At 36.5% G+C, this 18,019-nt stretch overlaps 1 protein-coding gene across 2 annotated transcripts in view; it reads left to right on the forward strand.

Moving 5' to 3' along the window:
* The window catches only part of LOC149224965 (phosphatidate cytidylyltransferase 4, chloroplastic-like), a 231,248-nt gene extending 215,151 nt beyond the window's left edge, over positions 1-16,097 (forward strand). For both annotated transcript variants that reach the window (XM_089386366.1, XM_089386365.1), the window contains one exon: positions 15,704-16,097. In XM_089386366.1, the coding sequence (XP_089242492.1) occupies positions 15,704-15,795 (92 nt within the window). In that variant the 3' untranslated portion in view covers positions 15,796-16,097. The remainder of the gene's footprint in view (positions 1-15,703) is intronic.
* The last annotated feature ends 1,922 nt before the right edge of the window (positions 16,098-18,019 follow it).

Consider the following 18,019-nt stretch of genomic DNA (forward strand, 5'->3'; position numbering starts at 1 on the left):
GCCAAATGTGCTTAAATTATTCCCAAACACACTTTTACAAAAACTCGATATAACACTAGGACTCACCTAAGACCTTGTCAAGAGATTCCACCCTAGCTTTGGGGTTTAAGCTGGAAGAAAATTTTTGCCAATTATCCATATTTAGAAACACACATAATTCGGTGAAGTTAAAAAACTTCCTAGGATGAAATCTATTGCCAAAATTAGAGGCTTACCTAGGCTTGGTTACATAATTCAATGGTCATACTAGCATCATTTACAATATAACTTGCAAAAATTGGGTTTACAATGATAAAACTGTGTTGGCTAATGAATCTGAATTTCGAAAAAATTTCATGTCTTTGCATCTTGCTTCCTTGGATTGTTGAGAAAGTGTGGTCATGTTAGATCTAAGACTTTTGTGATCCATAATGTAGAAGTAAGTCTTTCGGATTAATCACATTGCTAGGATTTGGTCGATGTTTCGAACCAACTAATGTGGTTCATCCTCAGGACAAGGTGAGAAATCCATCGATCAGAAGGAATAAATAGTAAGGATGCATCATTGCCTAGAGTTAGCCGTTAAAAATAGTTGTTGGTGAATTAGTTAATCGGTAAAGAAAATAATTATTTTGGAATTAGTGGTAAGAAGTTATTTTATTAAAATATTCTATATTTAGTTAAAAATAGTTGTTAAGGAATAATTAAATATAAAATATAGTATTTCAATATTATCGATTTACGTAAAGTAATAATTTAAATCATCTTATTTGTTAGGGGTTGACTTATTCATATTAAAAATGTATTTGGAAGAAAACTAGCTGTTAGGAATTTAAAATATTTGATTCCAATATAGTTCAATAAATATCAATTAATAATAATTTCTATATTAAGATTATATTGTTCGAAGAGGGATATTTGAAACCCTCAAAAATTATAGCCAAAATTAAAAACAAGAGTCAAAATATATATACATATATACATATACATATATAAAGAATAACTAAATAAAATAACTAGCTATTTTCTATGTTATGCAAACATATTTTAGTAAAATAATATATATATATATATATAAACAAATAACTAGTAATTTTCTATTGTTATGCAAACATATTTTAGGGATTAAAAAAAAAATTGGGGAACAAGGTTGAAACCAGAAGAAAATAAAGGAGAAAGGAGAAGAAAGGGATGGTGAGTTATGATGAGAGAGCTGGAATCCAACTCTTACTCAATTTCTAACCATCATCTCTATTAAGATTCTGGCATGCCTTTTGATCTCAATCACCTCCCTAAGCTTCTTGTGGTGGAAATGACCTATCCTGACCTATCCTAGCGATAACTTTGGATTCTTCAATGCAGACATGGTGCTTCGAATTCTCTACATTTTTGCTGAGGCTGGTGAGCGGGAGCGATTGTGTCTAAGGTCTGTTGCGTGCTCATTGATTCTTTGTTTAATAGACCTACATGTTTCTCCAATGTAGGGGATACCACAGGAGCAGGGAACAAGGTAGACCCCTTTCGAGTCCTTAGGGTCAATAGGGTCTTTAACAGATCTAAGAGAATTTTTAATGGTATTGAGAGGTTTGAATGAAGAAGAGACATTAATCTTCTTAAGGATATGGGCAATCCTATCAGTGGTTCCTTGGATATATGGGAGATGAACCTTAGAGATAGGATCATCACGAGCAGGTTTAACTCTAGGCGCTTTGCAGGCTTTGTGAAAGGCCTTGAGGCTTTGAGATCTGCTATACCCATTATTTTTAAAAACTTCAAGAAGATGGGATTTCTCTTGTTCAAGGTGGCTATCATCAGAGATTCTTAGAGCACGGGTAGCAAGAGTGCTAAGAACCCCGAATTTCTAAGCCGAGAAATGATGAGAACTGGCATGGAGATATTGTTCCGTGTGAGTCTTTTTCCGAAAGACTTGGTGACAAATGGAACCATCATCCATCCTCGAAAGGAGAATGTCAAGAAAGGGAAGGCGACCATTCTCCTCAACTTCCATCGTGAACTTGATGGAGTCATATTGAGAATTAAGGTGGTTAAGAAACAGATCGAGTTTCTCTTGACCATGAGGCCAGAAACAGATTGAGTTTCTCTTGACCATGAGGCCAGAAACAGATTGAGTTTCTCTTGACTCATGACCAATATTATTTTAACTTTGACAAACCCTAGAAGCATGAAGAACATGCTTGACCTAGATGACCAATTGACTTGAGCATGAAACCCATGCTTGAAAACCAATATTTATGTTTCTTCTCTTGCATTTTACATAAAATATATAATGACATAAGTACAATGACAATTATGAAGACTAAACCTAGTTACTTTTTCCAACAAAAAGAACACAAGAGTTTACCCTAGGAAAACCCAAATGGGGGGAAACCCAGCAATCTTTCCTTATAGAATTAAGTCAACAAGAGAGACATCAAAGTCGTAGAAAAACTGACCAGCAAGATGACTTGACCAACAATCCACCAAGAAGCCAAGTCAACTCTCCAAGATATCTGCCCACAAAATTAGGTCTGCACCATAATTAGATCTTATGGTCCTTCCATAAAATTTGGTTCCTCTACAGAGTTTCAGTACAACACAAAGGTTCGGTCTTCCACAAAGATTCGATGCTTTCCTTGAGAGAGATATTCATTTTCTACAAGCTTTGAATTCGTCCTTGTTTCTTGTCATCTTCGTTGGCCTCAGAGATATATAAAAACAGATGATCTGAATTGCACTTTGGGAGGGAGAATGAATGCATATGTATATAGTCCTTCTGGGGGGCGAATAGGAACCTCTTTGGGGTTGAGCCGACATGTTAAGGAGGAGGGCCGACTTGGTCTTCTTGTGGAGTCATAAATGAAAATTCCACAATCCAAATTTTTCTTTTGACAAATATAATAATAAAATTTATTTTGAGCATGAAGAACATGCTTTGATAAATACATAAATGATGAAAAATATACATTATGAAGACCGACCATTGTTAAAAAATTCAACACTCCCTCTTAACTAGGGAGGTATTCATAATGACTATCAAGATGTTCTCAAGATGACAATTCTATAAGGAAGGATGAAGATTAAGATAAGCACCATCATCAATATCATAATCACCATCAACATAATCACAGTTCACCATCAAACAACTATGGACATGGTCTAGGTGAAACGCCAGAGGCGTCATCATGATAAACAAGCTCACCTTAGAAAGAGATCCAAGCATGATGTTGGGAGGCTCCTGCTCATCTAAGTGGCCTCTAGGACTATTCTCCAACCAAGGTCAAATTGACACAGGGAGAATATCCTTTGTCGGACCATTCTTCAAACCAAGGTCAAAGCGACACAGGGAGAATGTCTTCTACTGGGTCATTGTCCAACCAAGGTCAAAGTGACACGGGTAGAATGTCAGCCCACCATTCATCAACAAAAGTCATAAAGGCACAGGAAGAATGTTGGTCCATGATTCTATCTAATCTGTCAAACCATTCTCCAACCAAGGTCATAATGACACAAGGAGAACTTCTCCAACCAAGGTCATAATGACATAGGGAGAATATCAGACCATTCTCCAACCAAGGTCATGAAGACATAGGGAGAATGTCCATTCATAATGGTGTCTCATCAGCTCTCCCTTTCAATAAGAGAGGTATTCTCCATGAGCCCAAGCTTGAATCGGAAGTACACAAACTTCCCTCTAGAAAGAGGCTTTGTAAGAATATCAACAATTTGCTCATCAGTGGAGATGTATTGGAGCTTCACAGCTCCCTTCAACACCATGTCTTGAATGAAGTGGTACTTGATCCCAATGTGCTTCGACCTGTCATCATGGTCATCACCAGCACTTGATCAAGATAATCCTACAAGTAACCTTTGAAGTCATACTGCTTCTCAACTTGCCAATCCAACTACAATATACTCGGCCTCTGCCATACTGAGTGCAACAAATGACTGCTTCATGCTCATCCAAGAAATTATAATGGAGCCCAAACTGAAGCAACATCTTGATGAATTCTTTTTGTCTTCAACATTCTTTTGCCCAAACTAAATTTGTTGTTGTACTTCTCAAACCATTCATGACCAACTGTACCATGTCGATACTACAACACATGTTGAGCAACTTATCTTGGCTCAACCATAAACTGTTCTGCTCCCTACACTAGATCACAAATGCTTTTTGATCACCCTAACTTGGTGCTCCCTCTTAGACTAAAACATATCTTGCTCAAGTTGCTCCTTCTGCCATTGTTGTCTTTCAAAGTTTCAGCTATCTAGTCAGACAATGCTAAAGACAGTCCATCATCTCAGACTAAGAGGTCAACTCCCTCTGAAGCTAAAACAGGGCTCTCTTACTACCCCCTCTGTTAAGGAGGTAATTCTTTCTACAATTGCTTCCTCTGACATGAGTCCTTCATCTTCTGTTAGAGACAAATCAAATAAGATTAACCAAGCCCAATGTGTCTACTTGTGATAACCTTCTTTATGTTGGAAATTTTAACTAGGTTTGGTCTTCCTAATGACCTATTTGTAATCTTGACATTGTATACTTTGTGTAAAGAAAGAAAAAGAAAGAAAAGGAAAAAATTATATTATGTAAAGCATGGGTTTCATGCTCAAGTCTAGGTCAAAAGCATGTTCTTTGTGCTTCTAGGTCTTTCTAGGACAAAGGAGAATTTATGTCATGTATTATAGTCCCATTTGGACTCATTACAACAAAGGAAATTATTTTGTCAAGAAAAAGCCATTGATTCCTCCAAGACCAAGTCGGCCCCAATCAAGGTCAAGTCGACCTAATGGAGGGCTATTTGACCCCTCAAGAAGGCTATAAATACAAGGAGCTCGACCTCATTTGAGACACACATCCAACACAAGTTTGATTTGCAATAGAAAAGGAGAAGAAGTGTTGAAAGGACGAAGCAAGGAAGAAAAGAAGTCGAAGTTTCTTGGGATCAATTCTCTCCTTGGGATCAGTTCTCTCTCTCCACATGTGCGAAGTTAGGGTTTTGTTGTTGTCAGTTGCAGGAGGTCTAAAATTGCAGGAATGAAACTTTGAAGTGCAATTGCAGGGTTGAAATTCTAGAGCGAAGCTACAGAAAGTCGAAGTTTTGAAGCTACCTTGGATAGATCTTGTTGGGGGGGCTGACTTGGTGCTTGGGAGGATCTTGGGCTTTGGTCTTTCGGTCTTGGAAGTCTCATTGTAAGAAGATTCTATAAGAAGAGAAGCATTCTTTCTGGGTTTTGCCCTGTCTTCGAGTCCATATCTTGTGTACTTTGTCTTGTTGTGATCTTCATTTTTTTGGTAATTGCTTGATGAACGAGAACTAATAAAGTAATAAAAGGCCAACATATATCACAAGTAATCATCAAGTTAAAGAAAATCATCTATAATACATAAGTCTCCTGATTTTCCAACACTTTAATCATGAGACTTCTTTTCATGTACCTCAAAATCCTGAGGTGGCTTTATGTACACTTCTTCCTCCTTAATCACTTTAATGAGGAAAGTAATCTCTACATGAACCTGATGCAATTTTCAAAACAAAGATAATAGAGGTGTACCTTACCACTAGGAAAATGTCTTGTCATGATCCTTTCCTTCTTACTAGGAGAATCTTTTATTCAATTCTTGCTTTGAATTTGACTATGCTGCCATCTACTGCAAACTTCAAACTTGTTGATCTCCTGGCTCCCTCTGATCTCAGATTTCTTCTAGCATAATATTTGTCAACTCAATTTATGATTCAAGGAAAGTCCTCTTTACACACACTTTGCTTCGTTATTCCACTTCTTCCATTCACAGTCAAAGCCTTGGCAGCCTTCACTATGTACCTGCAATCCTCACTAGGAGGTCATGGAAGAACAATTACAACGAAGCAAAGAATTCAAAGACAAGAGACTAACTAATAGTCAAATAACAACAATAGTAATAATCAAACAAAAGAGACATAAAATACTTATCTTTTGAGGATTGTAGTGGAATGGTAGCTCCTTGCATCCATTGCCACCTTAGCATCCTCGTCCTCATCATGATGTCATTCCTTCCTTGCTGAGGTTGGGGTTTCTTAGCAGAAATGTTTGTTCAATCCTAGGGTCTTGTCCATAGACCCTAGACCTTTCTTGTCTAAGCCTATTTTTCCCTGCTAGGGTTTTCAAACCCTAGATACTCAAATGTCCAAAATCATAGGACACATGTGATGATATATCAGATAGGAAAATGTGTCAAGATCAATGATAAAAGATCCATATCATAAATGATATCTTCTCAGATCAGTTGCACATCAGATTTGCCTTTTTGAACCCAAGAGCTTATCCTTCAAAATTGAAATACTTCTAGATCTGCAAATGATTCATTTTTCTTCAGCCTTCAACCTTAAAGAGGAACTCGTCCTCATAATTTTATCTTGTCCAACGAATTCGATTCATCACTGTATGCTTTATGATAGTGATAGAGATTTTGAATTTACACTTCATGACAGGATATCCAAATTTCAGTATCAGTATGTGCAATAGCACAAGGTCCATTGTTAATGTTTTACGATCTTTGTAGCTTAAACATCCTTGACTTTTGGCTTCTCTGGTCTTAATATTTCACCCCTTTGGATAGGGAGGATTTCAAACTTCCTCTTGATTGCTTCCTTCGGTTCGGCTACCATGATGACTTTTTAAGAAATCCGAAGATTGTTTGAGATTTCTTCAACTCTGTCTCAAAGCAATAACAACTTTTGCCGTTGTCAAGAATATTTTTTGACCATTTTCAGAGATCTTCCACTTCTGGGATAACTCGATCAAAGGAATCATGACAGTCTTGAAAAGACCTAAAAGTGAACCTTCAAATGCTTCGGCCCTGATCAATTTTTCTGAGGATAATTCATAGGTTCCTGGCCTCTTTTGGATTCTACAAGGCCTATGGCCTAATCTGAGGTTCTTTGACCATCCCAGGATTTCTGCAATTATTCCAGAGACTACAAAGAACAGCCTTCGGCCTTTCAAAGAGGTATGTTCCAACAAAAATAGTTTGGCCTTTCAATCGACTGAGCCAATTCAGAATTTTCTGAGATCACATACTTTATTATTGAACAACATATCACTGTAATGTCTTTCGCATGGAGAACTTGTGAGATCTTGATTCAATAAAGGCTTTGACCTTAAATAAGTGCTTTGACAGAAGATTGAATTGGAACTTTTTTAGCTTGGATCGAGGCATAAAACATGTTGAATTTTCTGAGGCTCTCGGTCCTCCTGAAAACTACACTGAGGCTTCTTTCCAGGCTACTGAGGCAATTCTCTCTGAGGGCTAACCTCAGATAATTTTGGCCTGAAGTACTTCGGACTAGAGCCTAGATAATCTCAGCCTCCTTTTAATCAGCTCTTCTCGACATACATAATTTGCCAGACTTTTTAAGACTTGAGACAGATCTTTGTTCCTTTTACTGAGAATCCTTTAACAGATCTAGATTTTCGCCTTCTTGAGATTTGACAAAGTAATAAGGCTTCAGTCTTTTTTCCTGTACCTGGCACAAGATTATACTTTAAATAAAACTTCTGTAATATACTTCTGAGGTTCTATCTATGGAGGTAGATGAACAGAGGTTTTGAAACTAGGGTATCTAGGGCTAGTTGACAAATTAAGCTCTGGATGATGACGTGGAGCATAGAAGACTTCTAGGGCTGCTCTTTCACCATAGCTCTGATACCATGTTTATTTTTCAATAGTCCTCTAACTGATAATTGTTTCTTATGATTTTCTTAGATAGATCTCTTCTTACCTTTATCATAAAACAATTACACACAGAACTTCAACAGTAAAAACAAAATGGTTAGAGGATCATAAAGAGACAACCACACAATAACACAAGCGTTTACCCTGGGAAAACCCACATGGGGGAAAATCCCACCAATATTTCCTTATAGAATTAAGTCAACAGGAGAGGCATCAAAGTTATAGATAAACTGACCAATAAAATGACTAGACCAACAGTCCACCAAAAAGCCAAGTCAACCCTCCAAGATATATGCCCACAGAATTAGGTCTCTGGTCCTTCCATAAAATTCGGTTCTTCTACAGAATTTTACTGCAGCACAGAGGTTTGGTCTTCCACAGAGATTCGATCCTTTCCGTGAGAGTGATATTCATCTTTTACAAACCTTGAATTTGTCCTTGTTTCTTGTCATTTTTGCTAGCCTCAGAGATATATAAAAACAGATGATCTGAATTGCACTTTTGGAGGGAGAACGAATGCATATGTATATAGTCCTTTTGGGGGCCGAATAGGTGCCTCTTTGGGGCTGAGCTGACTTGTCAAGGAGGAGGGCTGAATTGGTCTTCTTGTGAAGTCATAAACCAAAACTCCACAATTCAAATTTTTCTTTTGACAAATATAATAATAAAATTTCTTTTGAGCATGAAGAACATGCTTTAATAAATACACAAATGATGAAAAATATGCATTATGAAGACGGAATATAGTTACAAAATTCAACATTAGGGACTGCCCAAGGAAACTAATCATCATCCCTCTTAACTTGAAGGCAAGAATGAGGTTGTTGTTACCATGCTAGTGCCACATTATATACTCGCTCAAGAGATCCACATAGATTACTCGAGTGTCAGTTTTGGGATTTGGACCTGGATGGGAAGGATAACAATTATTCCTCCCAACCACCCAAGCTGAACCCAATTGACATTGGTATTGTTTCTTATTATTTTATGTTATATTTATTTTAAAGTTTTATATATAAAAAATGAATGGTGAACCTTATTAAAAAAGTCAAATTCAATTCAAACTTAATTGTTGCCAAAACTTAATTAAACCCAAACCATGTGACATAGGCTGTGAGTTCACTTAATGATTTTAATGCCTTGGTTGATGGTTGATGCGATGGTATAGTCATGGGTGTCTTGATGGTGTTTTTCTTGTTATACTTGATTAGCATGAAGAAAGCATTGCACTTGGTCATGTGATGTTCTAGCCTTCAATATGGATATGAAGATATATGACCCCCGTGATGGAACAACCTAGCACTTTTGGAGTAAGTTGACATCATATTGGCATCTTCATTCGGTTGGCTTCATACTAGTGTAGATTGCTTGGAACTTTCCTCTTTCTCACACTCAGTTTCACATTTTTGGGTGATTCGATATAGTTGGAGCATTGGTGTGAGAGCACCCTTACTTATATGGAGACACTTGGCATCTGTGTTTTGGGCATCATGTACTAACACTTTTGATGGAGTGCTCACTCTTGGCACACATGTTGAGGTTTCCCTATGTTCAAGGAGTTGTTACAACAACTAGTGGATCATTGCATACACATTCTCATGCATCATTGGTGGGATGTCTTGTTGGAGAGCTACATGTGCCACTTGGGGGTATTATATTTGCTTTCTTTTGAGGTTGACTCAGTTCGAACCCTCATTATGGAGAATGTCCACCTTTCTTGGAGCCTTATTGCACTCGTATCTATATTATGGTTGAGGACGCTTGCCTTGGGAGATGCCACTTGTCTCTTGTGGAGGATTTTCATGGTTTCATGGCCTACTTGGAGGAGAACATCCACTTGAGGAGGTTGCTTGCATGCATTTTATGGACATCTTACCTTGGAGAACTATACATTCACCTTTTGACGAGCTACACATGTCATTTGAGTGGTTTTTTGCACATATGTCCGTGTCGAGGTATAATTTTATTTTATTAGTGGATGAAGGGACTACCCCTTTTCTTCATGGAGTGAGTTGAGTACTAATGTTATTTTACATGTTTTCTTCATAGATTTGATGCCTTGCTTCATAGATCCACTTGTTTAGCACTTGATTTAAGGAGGACATCCATCACTCGAGGCCAAATTGCACACTTATTCAGGGTTTGAGGAGGGTGTTTAACATTGGAGGAGATCTAGGAGGTTCCAAACCCTAGATCTAAGGTTTCATTGCATATTTTGAGGTTGTCCTAGCTTTGGGAGTAGTTACCTTTTGACAAAGTGCCCAAATTTCTACCAAATCAATGCCATTAGATGTAGAGTGGCTGCGGCATTTCCAAACTATGGCCATAATAGAAATTTCAATAAATATGAGTTTTGGTGGTTTCCAATTTTCCGCATTAAATTTCCCACTGCATTTTGACCAAATTTTTGAATAGCGCTACAGCTTTGTTGCTTGAGAATTTTGGCTATTTAGGAAGATTTAAGTTAATGTATGCACATGGTGGAATACACCTTGCACATAGAGCAAAGATTTATGTGTTTAAGGCTATCTTTGAAGGACATGTCCACCTTGGGAGGATACACAAAACCACCTCATTATTTTATTATTGTTTGGCTTATCCCATGAGTTGGTAATGTGAGGGAAGATTATTTAATTGTATACCTTGGAAATAAGGATGTATCTAGATCTCTACCTTGGGGGGATACACAAAACCACCTCATTATTGTTTTGATGTTTGGCTTGTCCCATGAGTTGGTTATGTGAGGGAAGATTATTTGATTGTTTACCTTGGAGATAAGGATGTATCCAAATAACTCCAAGTATATTCTATTGTTTCTTCTTGGAGAGGAAAGGGGATCTCAACAACTCATTGCTACTTTTAATAAGGATGTTGTTCAGAAGGTTATTTTATTGTTACTCCTTGGAGAACTAATGGATACATCAAAACAATAATTATTTTATTGTAAATGGGGATGAAGCTTGTTGACAACTCAAATGTACATTTGAGGATTAGTCAAGTACCCCATGAGTAGAGTACATTTCATAACATTCCATCATGGTTAGACATTCAAAATTCTAAAAATTCATCATCATTATCATTCAAAAAATTGTCATCATTTTTGTATTCCAAATTTTGTAGCCTTGCGGGGATTATGTAAAAAATGATTTTAATATGATGAAAAGTGAGTCATGTAACACATCTAGGTAGCTTAGGATTTTGCTAGAGAGTTTTCACTTTTGGGAGTTTTTTTTCCTTAGCTAATTATTTGTGTTTCTCAACACTAAATAATTAGTAATATTTTCTCCCAAATATCCCCCAAAGTTGGAGTGAGGCTTGATGGTAAAGTCTTAGGTGATTCCTAGTGTATAAAGTTTATGTATATTACCATACTAGATCATGTCTATAGTTTCACAGAATTTGGTTGTGTCAAAGTGTCTCTTTTTAATTATTAAAGTTTCCCACTGGTCGAGATTTTTAATAATTTTTTGATGTAAAATGTAAAACATGTTGCCTATAGAAGTTATAGGGGGTATGGATACTCATAATTAAACCACAACACCTCAACTTTCTCTTTAGACACACTTTGAGGGTTGAAAATAAGCTATGTTGTATGAGTTTCTGGAACGTGGGAACATTGGGAACTTGGGTACGGGTGTCGGGAACGGCTAGAAGTTTCCCCAAAATTTACAAGAAACAGCTAATCGGGAGCGGTAATATTATATAATAGAAAAATTAAAAATATAAAAATATAAAATATTTTTTTAATTATATAATTTATATAATAATCAAAATTAATATTGAATCAAAATATTCAAATATTCAAATATTCAAATCAATTTAAATATATAAATATATTCTCTGCCCCAAGTCTCTCCCTTTTATATATATAAAATATTAAAATGTCAAGTTCATTATTAGTTCTCTAACACATGACCAGTCTTTGAAACAATCTAGCTTAAAAATACAAAGGAATAGTTTTACATATGTTTCTCTAGTTATTCTTAAGAGAAAAAGTAAAGAACCTCTAATGTTTAAGCATTGACTACCACACACAATCTTCTGTGATATATATACATAAACAACAAAAGAAATACTCATCAGCATGACATCCCAGATATCGCCCTTACATCGAGGTGCCACATGCTTCCTTAACCCATCAAGAGATTGCTCCAGTTTCTCAATTAAGGATATCAGTGTTAAGGATGTCTTTGGCCTTTCTTCCTGCGAAGGTTTCAACATAGGCTCATGTTTTGTGGGCAGTTCAGCATATTTCTCTACAGGCTTTGTATTCCCTAACCCCAGGGAACACCGGAACTCCAAAAGAAATAGTCTTCAAAGTTCCCAGAACTTTCCCCAACTCCCGTTGCAGCTCTTGCTGAAAAGGGAATGTTCCCATCTAGTTACAAAGCTCCCGGGAGCGCGAGAACCATTGGAACAAGTTTCCCGCCTCTCGGGAGCGGTTTCGGTGTAACAGAGAAAATATGTCTTTACCCCTCGAAACCCCATTTTTCTAATTTTTGGCAAAAAAGGGCAAATAATTAGCCAGAAATTACCCAGAAAATAAAATCAGAGAAAAATAAAATTCTCTCCAAGTGGAAAAAGACTAAAAAAAGGTGAAGTGAACTTTCCCAAGAAAGAAGTTAAGTCAAAAGGTTGAGGAATCTCCACAAATCAAGCAGGAAAAGTCCCAAGGCAAATTTGTTGGTCCTTCTTGTGGTCCAAAAAATAGATTTTCTTGAGGAAGATGGTCCAAGTTTGTTAAATTAAATGAGAATTAGGAGAAGAATTGGAAAATATTTTTTGGTAGTCCAAAGTTCAAACCACTCTAGAAATTAATTTCAAGACCATTCATCCATTCCTTCAAGCAAAATGGCTACATTCTCTCAGGCTCTGCATAGGCTCATCAAGGGTTGAGATTAAGTTGACATGGATCAAGCCACTTTCTCGTGGGATCTAGAATTTTCCATTTGGAGAAGACTCTCTCTCTCTCATTTTTGAATTTTTCTATTTAAGGAATCTCAAGATCCTCATTGAAAACATCATGTAATCGAGCTCTTGGCTCTGGAAGCTCTGTTGGACTATGTACTGAATATTTTCTCAATAACAATGAAAGACTTTGGGGGTAAAATTTTTGTGGTGTTTTTCTTCCAGCCTCTATGGTAAATCTTTTTGGTTTTCTTTCCCTCAATACTCTATTAGTGCTAATCAAAATTCTGTTATTTCACTTGCCAGTTGTGGATCTAGTATTTGTAAGGTATCTTACATTAGTATTTGAGTTTATAGAAACACTTTAGAATTTGAGGCGCTCATGGGTTTTTGGTTGAACCCCTAGTCTTCTCTTTCATTGTGTTATCTATCTCCTTGTGATCTAACAAAATTATTTCAAGTGTGCAGAGATCTTTTTCTAAACCAGATCTTGAGCATTTGGGGATGTTTTTGGTTGGACTAACCAACTCTCAAGCATAGAAGTGGGAAGAACCCGCATAGATCCCCCTCAAAGACTTATCATAAGATATATTTTAAAGGGAGTTTCTTTGCCATAATAGCTCATGAATTTTATCAAAATTTATTCAAATCTATTTTAATTTATGAGCATTATTTTCAGATCTAGCTAATTTAGAGCTATATTTATGTTGCCCAAGAGTGGAGTTGTACTGATACGCTTTGGGTTAAGAAATTTGTAAATCTTGTGAATATTTTTGTATACTTTACTGACCCTTGTTGTATGTAAACTTCACTCATTGTATATACTCGTGATCTAACTTCTTATGCTACAGATCTAAGTCTCTATCTATTGATTTGCACAGATCTTTAGGGAGGCTTGAGATCCAAGGGTTTTAAAGCAATTTAAAGGGATTCTATTGGAGGCTTGAGGATCAATCGAGTCACATTTTTTTGGGGTTGTCCATACCTTTGTTCGTTGATAAAAACCCTCATAAATTTTTCTTTCAGGTCTTCTTACAAAATAGCTTGACGGCTAGGGTTTTCAAGTAGATATGAAGAGACCTTTGTTTGAAATCTTGGAATAAATTCAGATCGAAATTTTTTGGAAGTTGTCTGCATTTTTTGAGTCGTTTCTCTGCTAGCTGCAAGCATAGGAGAGGCTTCTCTTCTTGGACATCAAAATTTCTTTGAGCAAAATTATCTTGAAGAGAGCAAAGCATTTCTAAGGCATGGGAATTCTAAGATTTGATTTTTGGAAGCTTGATAGCTTAAAGTTTTAATTTTTGGAGGCTTTTATCTCTTAGCTGCAAGCATTAGAGGGTTTTTCCATTAAACCATTGCGTAAATTTCTATTCCCTTGGACGTCTGGCAACTTGAACAAAATACATCTTTGGAAGGAGAGAGCTTAAACAAAGAGAGTTGGGAATAGGTGACAGCCCCTTCTCTGAGCGTTGTGCCTTAAAGACCACACCTAGTGGGATTGGGGACTTTTCCCACATTTATCTAGGTGTGCATCTTAGGCAACAACAATGCTCAACTCATTTTATAGAGTAGCTCTCCATCATTTGTCATGGTTGGATTTTCGGAGATTCTGCTCCTTGGAGCTTAATGGATATATCTCTCTTGGAGCATATGTGATGTGTAAGGGTTTGTTTCCTATCAAAGTGAGGCTAATGTTCTAATGCTTTCTATGGTTGCTTATGATCATAGAGTTGCTAGTATTAGCTATTGATTGGCCATTGGCGAAGAATACAACTATCACATTGGAAGGGTTTTGTATGAGGAGTTTCTCCCCCCTAACCCTTTGTTGTCTTGTAAATGGATTATTTCCATGCATCTTACATGTACATGAGTGAGTGTTAGACTAATAGTCCATGGTTAGGCACACCTCATTAGCAAGGTTTTGATGTGGCACTTTCAAGGCCCTCCTAGTATTCCTTTAATTTCATTTTTCAACAATGTTCTTCTTGTGGCATGTTTATGTGGCCCTTGTAGTCTTAACCTTTTATTAAGCTTGCCCTCTTGGATTGGGTCTTGTCTCCATTTTCCCTTGTTTGTATAGGCATTAATCTCTTAATCGTTCCATCCCCTTTCTACTTTGTTATACTCCAAAAAAACATTTTGTTAAAGCTACTCTCTTATATCACCTTGTGCCTGATAGTTTAGCTTTGGTAATCCTACTTCCTAGAGATAACGCCCTTGAACCGAAGGGAAGATGGCATAAAGTGAGAAGATAGGTTGCTTAGGTTACAATGGTTATCACGGTAGTAGTTCCCTTTTGGGTTGCACCTTGTGGATTAGGGATTTCCTTATTAAATGCAAGTTGGGGAGGTAACACTGCCCTCAAGGGACTACAACTCTTTTTTCGCAAGCCTTCAGACTCTTACTATATGTTCACACACCTCACATGTATGAATATAATCCTCAAACTTGACAAGAGAGAAAAACAGTTACAAAACTTAGCCACTAATAACAGCTCTCTACACATTTTTTTATGAAATGGATCTGTCATAACTGTGTAAGGAAGTCGTCATGAAGATGTCATAACTATGCAAGAGGAATTTGTCATAACTCTCATAGAAAATGCCAAGCACTGTAAAGGAATCTGTCATGGTGGCATGCCCATCTTGCAAGTAGGCCCCTTAAACATCATGTGCCCTCTTCCTACAAGAATGACCTGGAGTAACCAAAAACTAATATTAGCAACTGTCAAACTTGTACTATATGCACATGATAATGTGTCCAGACATAGTGCTAAGTTCCTAAATATTAGATGGAGTGGTTGAAAGAAAGCTTAGATGTTTGCTTGTTTATAATTTTTGCGAAAAAAAATTGCTCTTGTTTTTTCAGCTTGCACTCTTAATAACACGATAAAACACAAGGCATCAGTATTGTACTTCAGGTTTAGCTGTGGAGTCTGAAGTATTTAGTTTTTTCTCTGTTTGTTTGTTGCTTTAGGAATGTGTATTTCTGCTATAGGGTTTAGGCAATGAATGATCTTTAAGTATTGTTTGGTAAAAAAAATTGTCTGATATTATAATGATTGTTTGATTTCTTGTTGCCATCTTCTTGTGATCTGCTTAGGTGGCTTGCTAGACCGAGTTGATAGCTACATGTTCACTGGTGCTCTTGTTTATTCATTTGTAAAAACTGGCTTGCCCCTTTATGGTGTTTGATATTAGTTGATCCCCAGCAATGCCATGAAAATGGCAGCCAAATTGTAAATGAATTTTTTGCAATCAGTCCATAAGCCTGTCTTATGGAGTTAAAGATTGCTCTGAATTTGAAATCAAAACATTTTCCTTGGCATGGCCCTGAACAGGTAATTATCCATCAAGCACAGAAACTATACTTGGATCAAATATTTTTATTCTAGCCACATTTGTGACTTAATTCTTTCGTAGTGTAAAATTGATCAGAAGGAGAGGATATATATGAAATAATGTTTATACAATTTAGAGCAAAATTGATTTATTCAGATGTATCGGCAGCACAGTACAAAAGGCCATTTTTCCTTGTGGTGGCACTTTTGTTTCTCAATGATTGTCAGAGGCAATTAACATAGTTGCATGTATTGATTTTACTCTTTATAATTTTTTTATATAATAAGAATAATAAATTTATTTACATCCTAAAATACCCTACAGGATCTATGGGATGGAAAATTTGCACAAAATTTAGCCGCAGCTTAGCTGCCATTTACCTCAAGGCCATCTCTACATGCCATAGGTATACTATCAGGATTCAGTACTCATTTCAGGATGCTTGAAAATATCCTTACTATAGCAGCCTACTTGTTTAGTGGGCAAAGTCAAAGGGATGTAAGATTTCCCTCCTCTCAAAGGAATTAAAGATTTTCAATACATGTCACCAATGGTACCTTTGCGTGTTGAAAATGTTTCTCATTAAGTCATTATAGGGCTCTTGTCACATGTTTTGCAGGTTCATTTGTTATCAAATAACGCTAATTTTCCATTTTGTTGATCATAAAAACATCTGCTCTTGCTGATATAGATGCCCTTGTAAATATAAATGCATAAGGCACTGTTTATTTACAATTCTCAATGACTACAAGAACGTGAATTTGAGGAGATATCTTTTGATGAGTATGTCCCTCTTCAAGAATTGTTGTTAAATTTGTTGGGGAGGATATATTTTGATGTGCAGGTTCATTTGTTATCAAATAACGCTAATTTTCTATGTTGTTGATCATAAAAACATCTGCTCTTGCTGGTATAGATGCCCTTGTAAATATAAATGCATAAGGCACTGTTTATTTACAATTCTCAATGACTACAAGAACGTGAATTTGAGGAGATATCTTTTGATGAGTATGTCCCTCTTCAAGAATTGTTGTTAAATTTGTTGGGGAGGATATATTTTGATGTGTAGGCATCACTAACTTGATTAAAATCATTTAGAAACTACAATTACTAATATTAAAAGAACTTGTTCACAAGTCATTGATAAGGTTATTTGCTTGATCTTTTCAACAATTGTGTTATAATAGAGCAATCCCTCTTGCCCTCTCGATTCTCGTTTGTGTTTGTTGGCATACAATTCATGGGCTGGTTAGAGAGTTACTTCTACCATAGATGATTATGAATGAAATAAGCACCAACTACTTAGCCTAGGCTCACTTTTCTGATGAGCATTCTAGAAATGTAAGACAACACACTTGGAAACCAAACTCAAACATATATTAATGAATGATCTCAATGAATGATATGCAATGTGTACATATTAATACATACAAGAAACCATTGAATCAGTTTCTGAGTCTTCTTGGACTCTATTAACCAATCACCCTAACACAAACTAACCCAACTTTAATCTCAAGGATTAGTTGTCTAACATCCCCCCTTAATCCAAAGGGATGTATCCTAAGTCCAAGAATGAGAGCTCAAAATGCAAAAATGCATCTCAGCCAAGAGTTGAATGTCTCTCGAAAATGGTTTTTAAGGATGACCACAAACCAAGGTGGTGGTTTTTAGGAGAAAGCCACAAACAATACCCACATCTAGAACCTTCATAGCAGTTATGCCAAAAGCATGCAATCATGCTCATTCTCATAGAGCATAAATCAAAAACTCTGTCTACAACTCTGAATCTAAACTCAGACTCTAGACTGTAGCAGCGAAATTATGATCTTTGTCTCAGGCTCGCTTGACAAATATTCAAACATGTAGTAGACCTTCAATATCATTTCCCCCCTTGTCAAATACAGGGTGAGAAGATTAAGTACCCTTTATCACTGCAAGGTTGGTCAACACTCTCAAACATATCTTGCGGTATGACCTGTAAATCTTCTTGGTTGTTTTCGACAAATCCCAAGAAGCAATCTATCCGAAATTTAGTTTCTTTTTTGCAGTGGTCTTCTTTCTAGAACATATGTTTGAA

This window comes from Pinus tabuliformis, chromosome Q (assembly GCF_031772625.1).
Source record: "Pinus tabuliformis cultivar Carrire ecotype Pingquan chromosome Q, CPIR1, whole genome shotgun sequence".
Taxonomy (NCBI): Eukaryota; Viridiplantae; Streptophyta; class Pinopsida; order Pinales; family Pinaceae; genus Pinus; species Pinus tabuliformis.